The following is a 17,392-nucleotide window of genomic DNA, read 5'->3' on the forward strand; positions in this document are numbered from 1 at the left end:
ATAAGCGAACACTTGATTGAATTCTTCATTATTAGAAATAACCCGGATATATGTACGTAAGAGAATATTATGAGATGAATCTTGCAGACTTAATAACTCCTTTATATCCATGAACGGCGTTAATTCTAAAATTCTGGAAAATTAATTAGTAAATGGGAAAACTAAAAAAATTCATATGTACAATTTTGTTTGCAACGTGATAACCATCTCTGAAAGTAGAAAGTATAGTAGTGTGCCTGAAAAAAATTAGTTCGAAATCTAGTTTCATGGTGAGTGCCGTTGTAGTTATCCCTTCAACGAAGGACCATGGTAAGTTCCTTATATTTCAGAAAACCCCTGCGACTGCAAACGCTACGTTATACTCTACTCTCGAGATCATCAACTTTTTTGCCTCTATTATTCGAAAAACGATAAATCTTTCCACTTTTCTGGTCGCATATGGCAGAATTCGTATGCGATCATAATATATATTTCTTTTATACCACTACAATTATACATTCTTCACTTTGACAGATTTTAAATACAAGGTAGTTTCGTACGCAGTATAAAACGTTTGACTTTTCCCGCGTTCAGGCATGCGCACACATTACTACGTCAGTTCCCTGGGTGGTAACTAGGCTGACTCGAGGCGCTTCAAAAGTTATAAATTGGTAGCACAGGCTGCCATAGAAATTAGCTATTCAGATAAATACAGAATAGGGCAATAGGGTCTCAACCAGTCTTAACTCCCAACGGTCTAAACCAACGATTGTTTCACAACTCGCCGCAGGCTGTCGTAGACGGTACTTTGTAGTATTTACGCCTTTGTAGCCACCAGCCATCAGTAAGTAAAGAGTATAGATAAAACTGTCGTGTTTGCTAGTTTGAGCGTAAAAATATACCAAAATGAGCGAGCCGTCGTTTAGTGAAATGGAGGTAGAAGAAAGCAACGTTGTTAGCGCGATGGATACAACCCCAGTCACAAGTAACGTGAAGAGCGTGATGGCCTCGTCTGGGACTGTCGGCTCAGTGTCAATCAGTTTGCATCCTCTCGTCATAATGAATGTTAGTGAACATTGGACGAGGCTCAGGGCACAGGAAGGCTCTGATCAACTGGGTGAGTGTAATAGAATACAACTTTTTACTTCAGTGCCCTGAAGTCAGTTTATGGTGTGCTATGATCACGGTGGCAGAATATACCCTAATCTAACATGATTCGATAATGCGCAAATAAAGTTCTGTAAGTTCGATTACAAGAGAACGATGCATGTTGAAACCTGAATGATTTACACTCTAATGCATAGTGTTTGTATTAATTATTTATTAATTCTTACAGTTTACGGAGCACTGATCGGTAAACAGAAGGGACGTAACATAGAGATAATGAATTCTTTCGAGCTCTTGTTTACATCTATCGGTGACGATGTTGTCATTGATCGAGATTACTACAATACGAAAGAAGAACAGTTCAAGCAGGTGTTTAGTGAAATGGATTTTCTCGGGTGGTACACAACAGGAGATGCCCCAACAGACAGAGACATCAGGGTACACAAACAGCTATGCGAAATTAACGAATGTCCTGTGCTACTTAAGTTAGACCCGAGGTGTAAACATACAGAAGTAAGTGTTTACTATGTAACAATCTCTTTCCATACATTTTCTGCTCCAAAACATGTCCAATCCATCACTGTATTATTACAGAATGTGTATTCAACGATCTAAATAGTGCTGCAAGTTCTAGAAACATAATGAAATTTATGACATTGCAGAAAAGCAGCAATGGTCAGAAATCTGTAAAATCTCACAATACATACTGTGGAAATTTTACAGTTGGAAAATGTTTCAAGTATTTCAGGAAATTTCTTAGGGTACAGTACCCAAAGATATAAATGGGATATTCCACACCAACTTAACCAACTTCCAGACCTCACCTTTTGTCATTTTGGTCAAAAACTTTTCATAGAATTGTCCCAACTCCAAAACAGGATCCCGACCTTGGTCAGATTTTTCTGAGTAAATTTGTTTACTTATGATTTTTGAAAACCTAAATGTCATTGGCCGTAATTTAAATATGCCAAAAAATTCACAACCATCTTGTGTCAAGTATCGAAATTTTTAAGCCTAGATCCGGATTAGGCTGGCATTTGCTTCTACTCTTTTTTAAGTTTCTTAAATAAAAAAAAAAAATAGATGCAATTGTCAGTCTTTTGTGGGCCGCTGCTCAAACATTTTTATACACAACCCAGGATTTTTAAGAATTTTTTCAGATTCCAAATTTTTGTTCCAAATGAAAAAATTGTTAATAATTAATGAGTTTAAAAAAATCTTAAGAATTCTTAAATAGTACGCGTTACATATTAAAATTTTTGCCAACAAATGACTGAAAATTTCTCACAAAAGAATGACAATTGCTTCTTTTTTTTTCAATTAGTTTTCTTCAAGAAATCTCGAAAAAAAATAAGAAGGGAATGTCGACCCACTCAGGGTTTAAGCTCAAAAATTTTAATGTCTGACACATGATTTTTGAGAATCTTTTCAGATTTCTAAATTAAGGTCAAAAACATGTTGATTTTAAAAAACGCAAGTAAAGCAACTTTCAGTCCAAAAAATCTGAAAAAATTCGGGGTACTGTTATGGATTTGGTACAATTCCATAAAAATGTTTAAACAAGATTAGAAATGGTAAGCGTCCAATGTTGGTTAAGTTGGTATAGAATACCTCATATGTATAAATTTTACTACTGAGCAGAACGACATCAACAACATCATATTTAATAATTTGATTCAAAAACATTGTATCTCACAATTTTGTTCAAGACCATTGTTTTCAGAATTTAGTCGAACATCATTGTATCTCTAGTCAATGAACAACGTTTTTTTTAAGGCTGTGCAACTGCTGTGCATATGATTCTTGAAAGAGTAAGGTTGCTATTCGGTTTATAAGTAACGGTTAAGATTTAATATTACAATATTAAATTATAATTCAAATCTGGTGTATAGAATTATTTTTATTTTCATATGGAATATTCACTTTGTTGTATGAATTTAATTGAGGATTAAGTAATATATTTTTTATGTAGTAACGTTCAATTTCCCCTATGGGCTAACTCTACTCATCTGTATACATGCTTATACAGCAATATCGGTAAGCCTTCGTGGTTTTATGCATTATGTATAGGATAACAGATGATGATGATTGTTCACTAACAAAAATTTATTGAAATTGTTTTTGCTTGCCGTTAATTTTCGATATTTTTCTTATGGTTATTTTACAACAAAACTGATATTTATATATATTGATACTACAAGTATTTGGAATCATAATCAATCAGTACATAAATTGTATGATCGAACTAAATAAACCACATAAAAGTACAAGTGATTACCCAATCTGGAATAGAGTTATGATTTAGTAAAGTGATATTAAATCTTAACTGCTGTTTATAAGTTGACTAGCATCTTTACTCTTTCAAGAATCATATATCGAGCAGTGGCACAGTCTGAAAAAATTTGCGCGCAAAACGTCAACTACAGATATTTTGATGTTGAACCAAATTCTGACATACGAAGGGTTTCAATGACGTTCTGAGAACGTATAACAGTCCGCAGAAATATTAAATATTCATTCTAAAGAATTGAGGCAAGTTAGGAAAATTGAAACTGTATTTTTTATGGTCACACGGCTTTTTACCATAGCATCTTCTAGTGTGACCTGTGCTTGGGTAAATTTTTAGCTGGCTTTAAATTTAGTCAGTCTGGAGAAGTTTGCCTATTTTTTCTATATATTGATAAATCCTGTGTTCAGATATTTTTGGTATCATTCCATTCATATTGTAAGGTCAATGTAGTAAAAACGCGTCTTCCACTTTGAAGAAATTCCTCTTAAAGGGGGCTCAATTTTTAATTATAAATTTTACTATACACAGTGAACAATATGTTTGATACTTCTTTGTATACAATTTTAGTTTATATGGAGAATATAAAAAACCAAAAAAGCGTTTCCTTTCCATAGCAATTATCTGTTGCAATGTACGAGTCTGTGATCGATTTGGTAAATGGCGAAGCCACCATGCTATTTGTGCCATTAACATATACATTAGCAACGGAAGAAGCCGAAAGAATTGGAGTCGATCATGTAGCAAGAATGTGCACTAACGATCAGGCCGAAAGTTCATTGGGTAAGAAATAATTTCGCACTCACAGTGGAGCGTCATTATAGTCTTACCTCGTCCTTACAAGAATAGTGCGGCCCCTAGTGACTCTTCACCAAGGCAATGCTATGCACGCTGGCTGCTACAACCGCATTGGTGAGGAAAACCTGATGACGTATATGACGGGAAAATGTAGGGGAACAGGTTTCTAACGACAAGGCTTATATTGACGCTCCTCTGTATTGGTCTTAAAGTGTAAACAGACCTTTATGATATCGTAAGAAGATTAATCAATCCCTGGACATAATAGTACATCTATTTCTTAGTGGCAGAACATTTAACTGCACAACACAGTGCAATTAAGATGCTGAATTCAAGGGTTAAACTTGTTTTGAGATACGTTGAAGCCGTTCAAAGCGGGGAATTGAAAGGGAACCACGAAGTATTGCGAGCTGCATGCTCACTGGGACATCGATTACCTGTTTTAAATAGTGCAAACTTTCGAGCAGACTTTTATAACGTAAGTAAGAATTATTCTAAGAAAAAATAAAATTAATAATTAAGATAAAGAAACGCGGCAATCAGTTAAAAAAGACACAAGAGTTTATTGCAAATCGAATTTTTGTTTCTTGTGTGAATTAAATTCTAATTCTACAATTTTTGTTCTTTTCAGCAATGCAACGATTTTGGTCTAGTGACGTATCTTGGAATAATAACAAAAGGATGCAACGATATAAATCAATTTACGAACAAATTCAACATTTTATACGACCGACAAGGAATGGGCCGTCGCTTGCGAAGTCTCTTCTTTTAATAAATAATTAAATAACTCTTTTTTCTACTTCGATTTATAGTTTCAACTTAAACTCATAAGCTATTAACACTCAACCTCAGCATTGCGATACGCAACAGCCCATAAATCTTGTCATTGCTTAGAGACCCCCTTTAATAATTCATCATTTACAATATATAAGTAAATGCAATAATGATAAGACACCATGCGCAGATCGTTCATTCATGATAAACAACTGCAGTAACCCTGTACAGGAAAGATGTAATGTGATATAACTGTTAAATAAAACTATTCGAATATTTATACTTACATGTATATGTATAGTCTGTGTATATATTTATCACAAGATTTTAAAAGTCAACTAATATCGATGGTAACTACAGTTTTGGATGAAATTTGGTTAAAACTCAAGAATAAATTCCGAACTGCAGGTGGGCTGATCTACTTACTGGTAGTTTTTTTTTTTTTTTTCTTTTTGAATTTGCGAGGCATCGACATGGCAGCATCATATGACTTCCGTGTGCTTTTCGAACGGTTGCAGCTAATTGATATACATGTAGATATTTATATAAACGCAACATTTAAATGCCATACAAATTTATTATTAATTCCCACTATCTACAATGGTAGGTAATAATTAATTTACGATATATAATACATTTTTACACGTTACACGTTAATTATGTGGTTTAAAATTTCTTTAACATTCCGGGAGAAACGATGGTCATATCGTTTTATTGTGAGCAGGTAATTACGTTTTTTAGATATTTATTTATTCATTTTATGTAGATCCGATACTTGCATGCATCCTTTTCTTATAATGGAAGACCTTATTTCAATCGGCACGTTTACATGGTGAAACACTGCTAACGATGATTATTTAAATTTATTTTATATCTTCAATTTTATGTTTTTTCTTCAACGTTTCTATCAATAAACTACAGAAGAGTGACAAAAATTAGCGTTATTGGTTTTTTATTTCAAACGTGTGCTTCTGTATAAAAGCTTACGTATATGTTCACAACAGTGAAACACTACAGAGCATGTCTAAAAGTTTTTTCTAAAAATTCAATCACTTTTATTCATTGTTTTTATTATTATTGTTATTTTTTTTTTTGACATTTCGTATTGGTTTATTATAAATATTACTGTACAAAATATATGTAGTACTTAGCATATAATGTATGTGTATATTGTGCCTCTTTAATTATTGCCTTTTACAAGCTTCATACTTTTTCATACGACCCGCTTCACTTACTGTTCACTAAAGATTTTACTTGTTAATTTAAAAAAAATAATTTTATTAATCAATTTGTGCATTCTATTATTATTTGATCTTGTTTCGAGATTTCATCTCTCTTCCCTTATTGAACTGTGATATGCTATTTAGTTTGTGATATAAAAGTCACGCTATTTACTTCACACTATTTGCGATTCGTGTTTTTTCAAACTATCAATTATTTGTCTTGCTCAAATAATTCTTCATCGTTATGTACAAACAAATCAGTTAAAGAGAATCGTTAAAATTGTAACTGAAAACATTTTTCTTAGATCTCAATTTCTATGACCTTATAGATTAGTTAACCGTTTTCGCCTATCTCAAAGTTATATTACCATTGTTTCAATAATTTTTATTCTCGTTTATCAGTAACAATATGCAATTTTTCACTTCGATTTCAAATACTATATCATTTGTAGAACTCATTCTATTTATCGTTGGCATCTTTTAGTTTGTAAATTCTACGATATTATCGTTAAAGCCTAAGAAAAAAACTTGAACTGAAAATAATGAGCCCCCAATTTGCAACTAGTATTTTAAAACAATGTTTGCTTGTTCTAATCACTTATAACATCTTATTCGATTCGTAAGCTATCCTCGATCATAGTGGCTAAAACATCCACTAGAACAGACAGCATAGTGTTGGGCTAAGGGCTCGGTTTATCCATTCCAATTAATTCTTCGAAAAGGCTATTTCTTCCTTCAATTCTTTCCTCTATTGTCTTTACTGCAAATCTCAAAGTTGCTGTAGCAAGATCTCCAACTGTCCAGTGTCTGTCAACCAATACCCTACTAACGGTGTCCAACTAAAAAAATTATATTAATCAACAAAGTATGCCAAATTTTTAAACTTCAATAATACTTGCCACACCATTTTTTCATTTCACCTTTGATAGGCTAGGATGTCCTGATGTGTAGTAGATTAGTCTAGGAACACCTGCAAGAGATGCCGCCAGCCATTGTATGACTAGTTTTAGTTGATGATCACCTTTTAATCTCGAACCGCAACCCCAATTACCAGTCACAACTGCCAATAAGCCACCAGCTTGCGGACTGCTTTCTCTAGGCACCTGAAATTTGAAATAGAGATATTCACGTTTCCACTGTGAATGTATGGTGTATAAAACAAGAACACAAAAGTAATTTTGATTGAGAAATTGTTGAAACAGTGGTGGAATAATTTCGGAATTTCCCATCAATAAAAATTGAAGTCGCAAGCATCAAAATCAGCAAAAATTTTCCAACAACTTGAAATCACAATTGTTTGCATGTATATTCTAGAATAATAGATCAAACGACTCTTCATAGATATAATTTGTTGCGAAATAGAGGTCTGTAGTTTTAAACCCTACATTCTTCATTTTGTTGTAAATTTATTAGCCATTGTGTCTCAAAATTTCACTTAGCAACCTTTTAATCTACATGCTTACAATTTGAATACCACCTCGACTACTTTTGCAGACATTAGCCTGAGAACATCCGTGTAGCAACATTTTCTGTAGATTTATTAACAAAATAGGCTGTAATATATGATTAATAAATGTTGGTAAAGCGTATTAGTTATTAAAACATCATAAAGCTTTTATGAAAAACGAAGAAGAACACGTATAAGATAGAATAAGAGACAGATGTGTTAGTCATTGTAACTCTCAGTATACAAACGTGGATTAATTTCAAATTACGAAACATGACATCAATTTGTTATTGATATAGTGTAAAATAAAAAGAGTCTAGCAATTCCAGACATTGATTAGTCAATGGGAAAGATATTTATGCTTTAATAGCAATTGCTATTAAACAAACTGTTATTTTACCATTATACATAGTACACATTCGTCTATTTTAGGATAAACTAAATGTCTGGCTGATCGATCATCACTCAACAATCACCACTCAATCATACATCGATTACTGGTGTCGCAATTTTGCTCCCAGGTAACACCTTCATGGCTTCCTGTGTGCTCGATTCTTGTCCTAAACTTTGTGATACACATTCGATTTGGTAACTTTCTGCTAGTTTCCCTTCTTCGTGCATTGGTTTGTCCATATTGATTTCTGCTACTACATTTAGCGGCAGGGATATTGTTGCCTTGTCATCGACCAGGGTCTGTCTCACTTCAGATGTAAAAGAAATCACCCATAGCTTCCTGCGCTGGGATGATCGCAGGTCTTTGGCAATACTCGGATCTTCACTCAGAGCATCTTCATAATTTGTGTGGTACTCACCTTCGGAAACCTGCAGATTTTTAACTCTGGAAGAATTGCTAGAGGTTTTCTGTGACGTTATATTGTGATATTGATGTTGTTAGTAACATACCTTCATCACGGTGATGAATTTATGCGTAGAATCTTGTTATGACATACAGATTCTCAATTAGCTCATGTATTGTATGTTTATTTGTGAAAATCTGTCTCTGATTCTATATTACGTGAAACCAAGCTTTGCTCATGCTTTTTTCATGATTATTTATTCAATCGCAATCAAAAACTGTCTCTTTAATGTTTACATGAGACTCTAACTCTATATTCAGAAGCGATAATATATCCCTGGTGAAAAATTTTCATCTGCAATTCCTCAGAAAGAGAGTGCGTCAGATCAGATCTTGTAGATTTTCGATGAGATTCAGAGAAATGTTTTCACCAGAGATAGCCACACTAATATAATAACCGTCCTACCGATTGTTGTCTTTTGTGCTTGTGACGTGCAAGCTCTAAACTTAAGCTTCTGACTGCTAAAGCAAGTTTGTGCCTCTGTTGTACATCTTCGGAACCAATTAAAGCTTGCGGCTCTCCCTCCTGGACAGGAACTCCAGCAAATGATTCACTGAGCGCTCTCTTGAGTAACGAACCAGCGAATCTCACAACAGCCCTATCTCTAGCATCCAGTTCGCGGTTTTCATCAGCAACTATTGGATCTTCTAGCCACTTCGACAGTTGTTCATAAACTTCTTCAAGTTCTGACGAAAATTCTGATGGTATGATGTTTGATCAAACGAAGACAATAAGGTGGAATGAAAAATTTTTACAATCATTAATTTCCTACCTGAGCTGTACTCTGTACTGAAACTGTACTTGCTACTGGCATTAGTGTCTCTTCTTTGCAGCATTGGATGTTGACTTTGTCGAAATCTTCCAAGCCACTTCTGCTCAGCCTCCAATGATTCTTTTAAAAAGTCTTCGTCCACTGTGTCATCTCTTAGAACAAAACCTCTTGATCCGCCTCTTTTGACTCTGAACATAAAACCGGCAAGATGATAAACAATTTCATCAACGATTCATCAAGTCGATTATATGGAAAATCGTCTAGCCAGAGCAATCTTACTTAATATCTTCATCGCCAACATGACTCCCAGCCACACTTATACCAACAGCATAACTACTCTCTACTGATGAAATTGAAGAAGTTGTTCCTGTCGCAGTACTTTCACGTCTTAGTGCATCTTTCAACCTCTGAGCAAATGTCCCTCTACGTTCCAGTGTGTCTAACTGCGTGCTGTATCGCCTTGTTAATTTTTGTTCCTCGTCTTCCTCTGATGATTATTAATCAGTATTAAACAGAGTTTTCATTAGGTTATTTCGCCTAGTATAGGTTTAAAATATATTTTCCCCTTTACCTTGTTCCTCTTCAATAGTTTCTTTTGCACTGTGAAAACTATCAGTACTCTGGCTGTTGCAACTGCTGTAAACTGACATTTGACCCAGAGACTTTCTCGTTACAGGTAAAACCTCGCCGCTTGAACCAAGAACAATAAATCGACCCCTCCTATTGCTGCAGCCTGTTGTATTAACAGGGCTTGGGGACCGAACAGATTTACCGTTGGGTCTTGTTCTCACCTCGATCTCATCAGATATGATTGATTCCTTATTTATTGGTGCTACAAAATATGAATTACGATTGATATTCTGTAACATTATAAATACTTATTTCTTAATACTTGAATCAGTGATGAAGTTGATTCGATTTTACCTTTTATGTTATTATTACATGTTTCTATGGGCTTTTCTTCAGCCTCAGGTGGGGTACTGCTGAAACTTTCTCCGATAGGTGACAGCCTTCGAGCTCCTGGATCTGGTTCTAATTTGACAGGATCGGTAGGGCTTGTGGGAACGTGTCTTTGCCTGAATCCCAACAAAGATTTGTTCATTTCTCGTAAGACATTGTCTTCCTCGTACTGTGTCAATGGCATAGTTGAATAGTCCTCTGCATCCATACAACATATTGTTACCTACAATAAGTTGACTGAATCACATACATAATTTTTTGATATCAGTTTTCAATCTTGATTGGAGTGTAGTTTGAATTTCGATCAATCTATGCTGCGCTTACCGTATTTGGCTTTGGTATACTCTCAAAGGTTGATCTATGTTTTGGGTCACCTATTCTAGAAATATGTCTGGCCCCTTCTACTATCAGAATCTCATTGTCTTCCAATGCTTCAACTGATAGCAATGTAGCCAAAAGTTCTGGATGCGTTGCCATCTGAGACAGTTATTTTAACTTTGTTATGCACACGCCCGACTCTTCTACAGCATTGACAATACGTGAACACAAGCTCTCAAGGCATTCTTAAAGAATTGACCGTTTCCCGGAAATTGCTTACTTGAATACTTTCTTGATTTACTTCGTTGCTTAGAACTCCGCCGCCAAGTCGTGCGCTGGTGAAGCATACATGTAACAAATTGGCTTCAGCCCTCTCAACTCTCCCTTCGTGACGAATGGTCAGAGGGCAAAGAGGAACGCTGCTCTCTAGCCAGTCTTCAATCGTCAGCCACTGTTTTGAAGTCATCACCTGAAGAGGATTGCAAGCCGTGAATCATGCGTCATGGATCATGCGTTTCATCGGTGACTCATCCAATTTCTCTATTACAAAACCAAACAGCGTCTTGTGACTTTTTTTTACTCAAATTTTATTAGTCACATTTCATTAGAAGGGTAAAACAGTTTTCACTGTTTATTAATCGTATGATGAACGTCTGATCCTACGGTAAGGCGTCAAACTATTTTCACCATATTTGCAAGACTTTTTCTCAGCTGGAGCTTGAAGAGAAGATAAATAAAAAGTTCTCGTTCAAACCTGTCTGGAAACTACGAGTTTCCCATCAAGTGCCGATTCCTCATCCAAGAAATCAAAGTAGGCAAATATACTTCTCAACTTCGCCTTCTGACTGTTTCTGATAAATGATAAAAAATGAATTAGCATAAGGAATTCGTTCAAATCCGCATTGCTAGTACAGAAAGTACATAAATATTATATGTGTATACATACGATTCAACTCACATGTGAAGGTGTTTGAAGAAGTTAGTAAAGTTAAAATCTTGTAACGTGGGATGAGTTTTTTTTGTCCTTTTCGGGTAGGTTGAAAAAAATGCATTTGCTATAAGTGATGAAACAAACTTGTAACTGTACTCAATGTTGTCAGCTGAAAGGAGAATATACTATTAGGTCAAAATTTATCAGCAAACTATTGGGAAAGTTTTTAATCATGGTTTTAAAAAACAGTTTACACAGTATTCTTTTGAATTGACTCACTTTGTTGCTGTAGGCTGAAATGTAATCCTTGTGGAGGTTTGGTGGACTTGAGAGACTTTGCAAGTTGGACCAGCCGGGGTATTGTTTTGGTGAAAATCTTTTCTCGTTCCGCAATTGTCAAGTCCTCATCAATGAATTTTGCCAGTTCGGTAAACAAGTTTGGGTCTTGAACATCCTCGTCAGGATCCAAACTTATGCTAAAAAATACCAGCACGACAGATATTATTTGGTATAAAAATGGAGAGTTTTGTCCTTGACCTGAACAAAGTTTTAAATAGGCATAAGTAACCTACTTTTTTTGGCAGTGGCCATTATGTGCTATACAACATTTCGGAGCTTGTTGGGCACTTGATGAAAAAATCTTTACTTTCATTATTTACTTAAGTTTATTACTTGTATGAGTTAAATTATATCTACTGGGCTAAGTTTATCATCAACCCAATGCAAAATTAGGCATAACGTAATACCGAACCCACACAAAGTTTACTTTTAATGAGATCATTGCCAAACATAGTGTAAATACCCTATCTGGAAAAGTTTGGTACGAGATGAAATATTCTGATATTGTAAAATGGGATTTATAAACACGATTCAAAATGATATGATGAATCGTGTTTCTGAATCCTATTCCACGATATTCTTTAATATCTAATCGTGAGTTTGCTGGGTGTGGAATCTTATTGAAACTGACAGTGGCGAAGCTAAATATTAAAATTTTTAAAGAAAATCCACAATTATAAAACTGGACCTCAATATTCGTTACATTTTAATCGCTGAGCTTATAATTTAATAATACGAATAGAAGGCTGAAAACGTGAGTGAATGAATTTTGGGAATTAATATTTTGATATCCAATAATTCGATTTGATTGAGGTTTGTTTGAAGCATTGTGACATGTTATGCAGTGCCCACGATATCTCGAAAATGGCCCAACTGGTTGATTTCAAATTTGAAGACGGTATTCTTGGATAGTCCATCCTCTTCGTCGTGATCCGATTTTTTTCATTCGTTACATTTTATAAACAAGACTGGATGTGAAGGGGAAATTCCATTTGGTGTCAAAAATTTACGCCTTTTTTAAATTTAATAGAAAAAAAAAATTATAATTACAGAAAGACATGCTCGTGGCGAAGAGAATAGAATACTAAAGAATAGTCTCCAAATATGAAACAAAATAAGTTTAAATAATACTAGAGCGATTAAGGTAGAAAAAAATCACATTTACTGATATCGCGAATAGCAATTATGTGCATATTCAACATTAAAGTCATGGTTTTATGTCTACAAAAATACATATATAAAACCGATACCACGTACTTGCACATGTCGTGTAGTTGATGCATCGCATCTAAGAGTTGTTCAGAGTTTTTAGCATCTGCAACTAAATCCAGCTGTTTAACAACTGCTGCCCACCACGGCAGATCACAAGGCAGCATGACTAGCGCCATGATATTGGCCTCTGAACATAAAATAAAAACAGTAAGTAATTAATTGTAACAATTTTCTCATCCCACAAGTTTCTTGTAATTCTATAAATAATTTATTTCGTCAGACCCTTGGTGTCAGACAACTTTGTTTAATATATATATATACACATATATAGTGGTCCTTATTTGGGAGTGGGAAAAATTTTCATTGGTACGCCCCACAAATCTGTTCCAAATCATTGAAAAAAAATCTGCATAAGTTTGAAGCCTCTACGTCAATTGGAAGACATACCTCTAAGCTCCGAAAGTTTTAAATGTAAAATTATACATGTAGATTTTATAACCAGTTATTTCGACTTTGGTATAAATTGAAGGACCGATTTGAAACTTGAAAACCCTGGAAATTACAAAATGTTATTATAATTTTATAATATATTTGTTTTTATGTATATATATATAAGCTTAATATCATCATTTTTATTCGGCTTATATGTAAGGCAACAATAATTATAAAATTTTGAAATTTTCAGGGTATGTGCCTATCATTATAAGCAAATTCAAATCCGTCCCTCAATTTATACCAAAGTCATACAAAACGAAATAATTGGTTATGAAAACGGCATGAAAATTTTTCCGACCCCCAAATAAGAACCACCCTAATATACATATATGTATCAGAAAAAAATTTTCCCTCTCTCCTCTCTTTTTTTTCGATTCCTTAAAAAATATTAAGTTTTCGCTTCAGATCGAAAGCAGAAATTGTGCTGACTACTTCCATTTTTGATAGTTGTTTTATTTTCAATGCAGCTGAAGGTTTAACGAGTAAAGAATTGACTCCAGTAACACCAAATGCGGTTTTATTCTCATGCATAAATATAATGGATATGTCAAGAAAACCGATTGAAAAGAATAACACAAATGGATAAAGCTTTGTTTGGAGCTTTGGAGTAGAAAATGTACAGGAAGGAACGACTTAGAGTCAGATACTAACCAACTTTAATTACGTTGAATTTTATTGATGGAATATTAGTATTCAAGTAATTACAAAACCCGATAGAAATAATCAATTTCAACAGTAAATTTCAATCGGTTTCAATTAATTGTTTTATTCGGGGATACACAGGAGAAGTAGATAAGTTCATTCATATATCTTAATTCCGGTCGAAAATTACTCATTACATGAAACTTATCGCACTGCTGCCGTGACGGTTCATCAATCAGTGTTCACGAACACTCACTTTTATTTCTACATTGAGAGAATAAAGTCTTGGGATGAAAAAATTCTTTTTGATCCTACTAAATCCTGCTCTCACTATTGAAATTATTGTTTGAAATTAATAATATAATTCTCGGAAAATTTCAGAGTTAACGTCTGCAATTTTGCAACCGGAAGTGGGAATAGGTTGAAAAGTTTTTTGGAACGTCGTCTCGATAAGAAGAGCATGCTTTACAAATTTTAATCAAATCGGTTCAGTGGTTCATCCGAAATCTTGCCTATATGAGTAACTCGTACATTGATACACGTGATTGACAATGATAGAAAAATTCGCAAAAATTGCATTTTAATGATATAACGTTGTGTTTGAAAGTACAATGTATTAACTAGCAGAATACAAAAGTGAAGAATTCACGACAAAACATGTCTACAAGGTGGTTATATTATTTTTTTTTCTCAACCCGACGTTTTTTGCGAAGGCAAACGTGCAAGACATTCTAGTTTACAAACGTTCACGCCTAAAAAAGTATTCCCAATTTCATGAATTCATTTGCGAATTTGAATAAACGAAACTGTTCATGGTGAATGGAACTGAGTGGCTGATTAGAATCAAAACGATTTTTTTCAAAGTAATTTTCTTTCATTGTTCCACATGCACGATCGCATTTGCGATTTGACCGGAAAAACGAATTCATCTGCCTCTGTCGTTAATTTTTAGAAATGATCTTGTTAATTAAATTGCCAGGATTCAATGAAATCTAAGATAGAATTGAATAACCAGAGGTGGCTTAATTCGATTCAACGATTTTTGTTACTGAACCATACATGTCAATAATTTCTATAACTTCAAGTTTATTTAATTAAACCATTTTATTTATACAAAACAACGATATATTTCGTTACTTCTATCAATAGCATGCATTTAAACGCATCTCCAACCTTCTTTAACTAAATGGATTTAATCAGAACAACCAAATAAGAGTTGCAACAATTAAATTACTCGATTTTAATTGTGAAAATTACTGTCGTAATTACGGTTCATTCATTTTACTGAATGATCGCTGAACTTTTTAACCTAGTTCGTAAGAATGTTCGAATCGACGATTTTTTTATTTTAGTTTAATAGACGATATTCGAAGAAGGAGGAATTAATCATCTTCATAGTTCAATAAGTCATAATAAATAAGTGGTTGTAGAGTACGAAAATGTTATAAATTGTCAGATACTATCGGATTTGTATTCACTTTTGCCTAAAACGTGAAAGAAAGTCTACTATTTCGCTTCCAAACAGTATCTGAATACGCTCAACAATAGAAGTCAAGTCGCGTGGAAAAATAAATCGAAATAACGCTTAGTCTTTGTATAAATATCTCAGACTACACCTCTGCGATAATCTGAAATATGTCTAAAATTTCGCGGTAAAAAGATTTGTTTAATAACTTTGCATATGTGTACATGCATATGAACAGTCGGCAAAGAGAGGCTCGAGAAGAGAGGTGAAGGAGAAACGGTTTTGCTTTTGGCCTAGTGCCCGAAAGATTCAGCCCGGGGAAATAGGGATCCTAAATCCGGAAATATCTTGTTACTTTGACCAGTATTGACATTATAACGAATAAGCTGATTGACGATTAACAAATTGTTAGAGACCGTTTAGTAAGGCGGTTGTCATTAATGACTTCCCTCCTGTTATTAGAATGATCATTATGGATTCGATAAATAATGCAAGTTTCCCCATAAATTTTCCGCATTTTTAAACACAGTTATATTTGGAAAATTTACGATGTAAAGTGACGGGTTCAGTATATGAAACGGAATTAGTCTGATCCGTTTTTCAAAGATATCTAAATTTTCATTTTAATGCAGAATCAATTCTTTTCAATTTATTTTAATCCAAAGCCTTCAAGAAATCGAACACATCGTTAATTTATACTAATATACGCTAAACCGTTTTCGATTATTAGCGCACGCATGCTCCGCTGTAGAGTTACGTGCTAAATAGAGAAAATAAAATTGGTTTATAGGATATTTCAAAGATTTCGTATTCAGAGAAATACACGAAATTAATATTTTCCAGAAATTCAATTCTCAACTGGTTTCAGGTCGAGACTACTTTTAGTGAATTGTCATTCTTAAATGCTGGGAGTCGTATTTCATTTTTTGAAAAATCAAGTACCGTTAACCGATTTTATTTTGATGTCATGATCCTTGGTCTACTACTGGAATTATTAGAATATTAGGCGCTGTATTCGACTGGTAACTGACAAGAGTAAATCAGGTCCGAACATCACGGGACCAAAGTTTGGCTGGCGAGACCTGCGAGCGTTTTAATGTAAATTCTATTTTTGCGTTTGATGCGCGTCTATTATTAAAACCACGTTTCGGAATTAGGGAGTTCCCCCGCGAACCCGCCAGCGCCATTACTCCATCCTACATCGTAAAATTTAAGCGTAAGACGTTCGCGTTTAAAACGCCCACACAAGCAGCATATGCGACCTCGCGGTATCAAATTAGCATGAGGATACCTGTGTTACCGACCGAACCACCGGCGGCAATTCGCAAGCTCACCTTTTTTATTTAATGTCGATAAGTTAAGTCGTATTCTACGTAACAGGGTGAGAATCGAGGATAATTTCAGAATTCGTGAGATGTTTTATCGCCCAGTAGTCGAGGTTTCAGGAACTTCACCCGGCTCGTGAGTATTGACGTTTAAGTCCAACGTAACACAGTCTAGCCACCACATATTCAACGCTTTTGTAATATAACGAACCTCCACCACTATTTTATCACTGATCTGATTTCAGAGGGGACGGCAGTCTTTAAAGCGTTCCACTCGTAGCTTGGCCGACATTAATTGTCACATTTTTAAATCAATAATGCCGTTGCGATTTTCACAAAAAAAAACGTCACGATACTTCCCGTTTGTGATTTTCTCGTTTTCAATGTATTAAATGATTCTTTTCCACCCGCTGAATCTGACCGCGGTACTAACGACGAGTTCTGATAGTGGCGCGGCGGTG

General features: G+C 34.6%; 2 protein-coding genes across 4 annotated transcripts; one reads left to right on the plus strand and one right to left on the minus strand.

Moving 5' to 3' along the window:
• The first annotated feature begins 671 nt into the window (after positions 1–671).
• LOC107225831 (COP9 signalosome complex subunit 6) lies at positions 672–5,231 on the plus strand. Its single transcript, XM_015666423.2, has 5 exons — positions 672–1,096; positions 1,316–1,599; positions 3,991–4,156; positions 4,456–4,649; positions 4,803–5,231. Exons 1-5 carry the CDS (start codon positions 886–888, stop codon positions 4,941–4,943), a joined length of 996 nt encoding a protein of 331 aa, XP_015521909.1. The 5' UTR covers positions 672–885; the 3' UTR covers positions 4,944–5,231.
• On the minus strand, positions 4,977–17,392 carry LOC107225834. 3 transcript variants are annotated; one of them, XM_015666427.2, is made up of 15 exons: positions 16,941–17,392; positions 13,050–13,189; positions 11,733–11,929; positions 11,481–11,622; positions 11,277–11,373; positions 10,803–10,991; positions 10,529–10,681; positions 10,169–10,427; positions 9,816–10,076; positions 9,524–9,731; positions 9,245–9,432; positions 8,878–9,170; positions 8,105–8,437; positions 7,089–7,271; positions 4,977–7,007 (listed from the first exon to the last, which is right to left on the minus strand). In XM_015666427.2, the coding sequence occupies exons 2-15, from the start codon at positions 13,178–13,180 to the stop codon at positions 6,849–6,851; spliced, it is 2,793 nt and encodes a 930-aa protein (XP_015521913.1). In that variant the 5' UTR covers positions 13,181–13,189; positions 16,941–17,392; the 3' UTR covers positions 4,977–6,848. The 3 variants fall into 3 exon arrangements, with proteins under 3 accessions (XP_015521913.1, XP_015521914.1, XP_046588139.1); XM_015666428.2 differs by having other exon boundaries at positions 8,878–9,158; positions 13,050–13,191; positions 16,941–17,391; XM_046732183.1 differs by lacking the exon at positions 8,105–8,437 and having other exon boundaries at positions 13,050–13,191; positions 16,941–17,390.

The sequence above is a fragment of the Neodiprion lecontei genome, chromosome 2, assembly GCF_021901455.1.
Source record: "Neodiprion lecontei isolate iyNeoLeco1 chromosome 2, iyNeoLeco1.1, whole genome shotgun sequence".
In the NCBI taxonomy this organism is placed as follows: Eukaryota; Metazoa; Arthropoda; class Insecta; order Hymenoptera; family Diprionidae; genus Neodiprion; species Neodiprion lecontei.

Coding starts and splice junctions, on each gene's coding strand:
- LOC107225831 (XM_015666423.2), top strand. CDS start 886: ATGAGCGAGCCGTCGTTTAGTGAAATGGAGGTAGAAGAAAGCAACGTT. Junction 1,097..1,315: donor GGAAGGCTCTGATCAACTGG/GTGAGTGTAATA, acceptor TAATTCTTACAG/TTTACGGAGCACTGATCGGT. Junction 4,650..4,802: donor TTCGAGCAGACTTTTATAAC/GTAAGTAAGAAT, acceptor TGTTCTTTTCAG/CAATGCAACGATTTTGGTCT.
- LOC107225834 (XM_015666427.2), bottom strand. CDS start 13,180: ATGGCGCTAGTCATGCTGCCTTGTGATCTGCCGTGGTGGGCAGCAGTT. Junction 10,992..11,276: donor AACTCGTAGTTTCCAGACAG/GTTTGAACGAGA, acceptor AATCCTCTTCAG/GTGATGACTTCAAAACAGTG. Junction 9,433..9,523: donor GTTGGCGATGAAGATATTAA/GTAAGATTGCTC, acceptor TTTTATGTTCAG/AGTCAAAAGAGGCGGATCAA.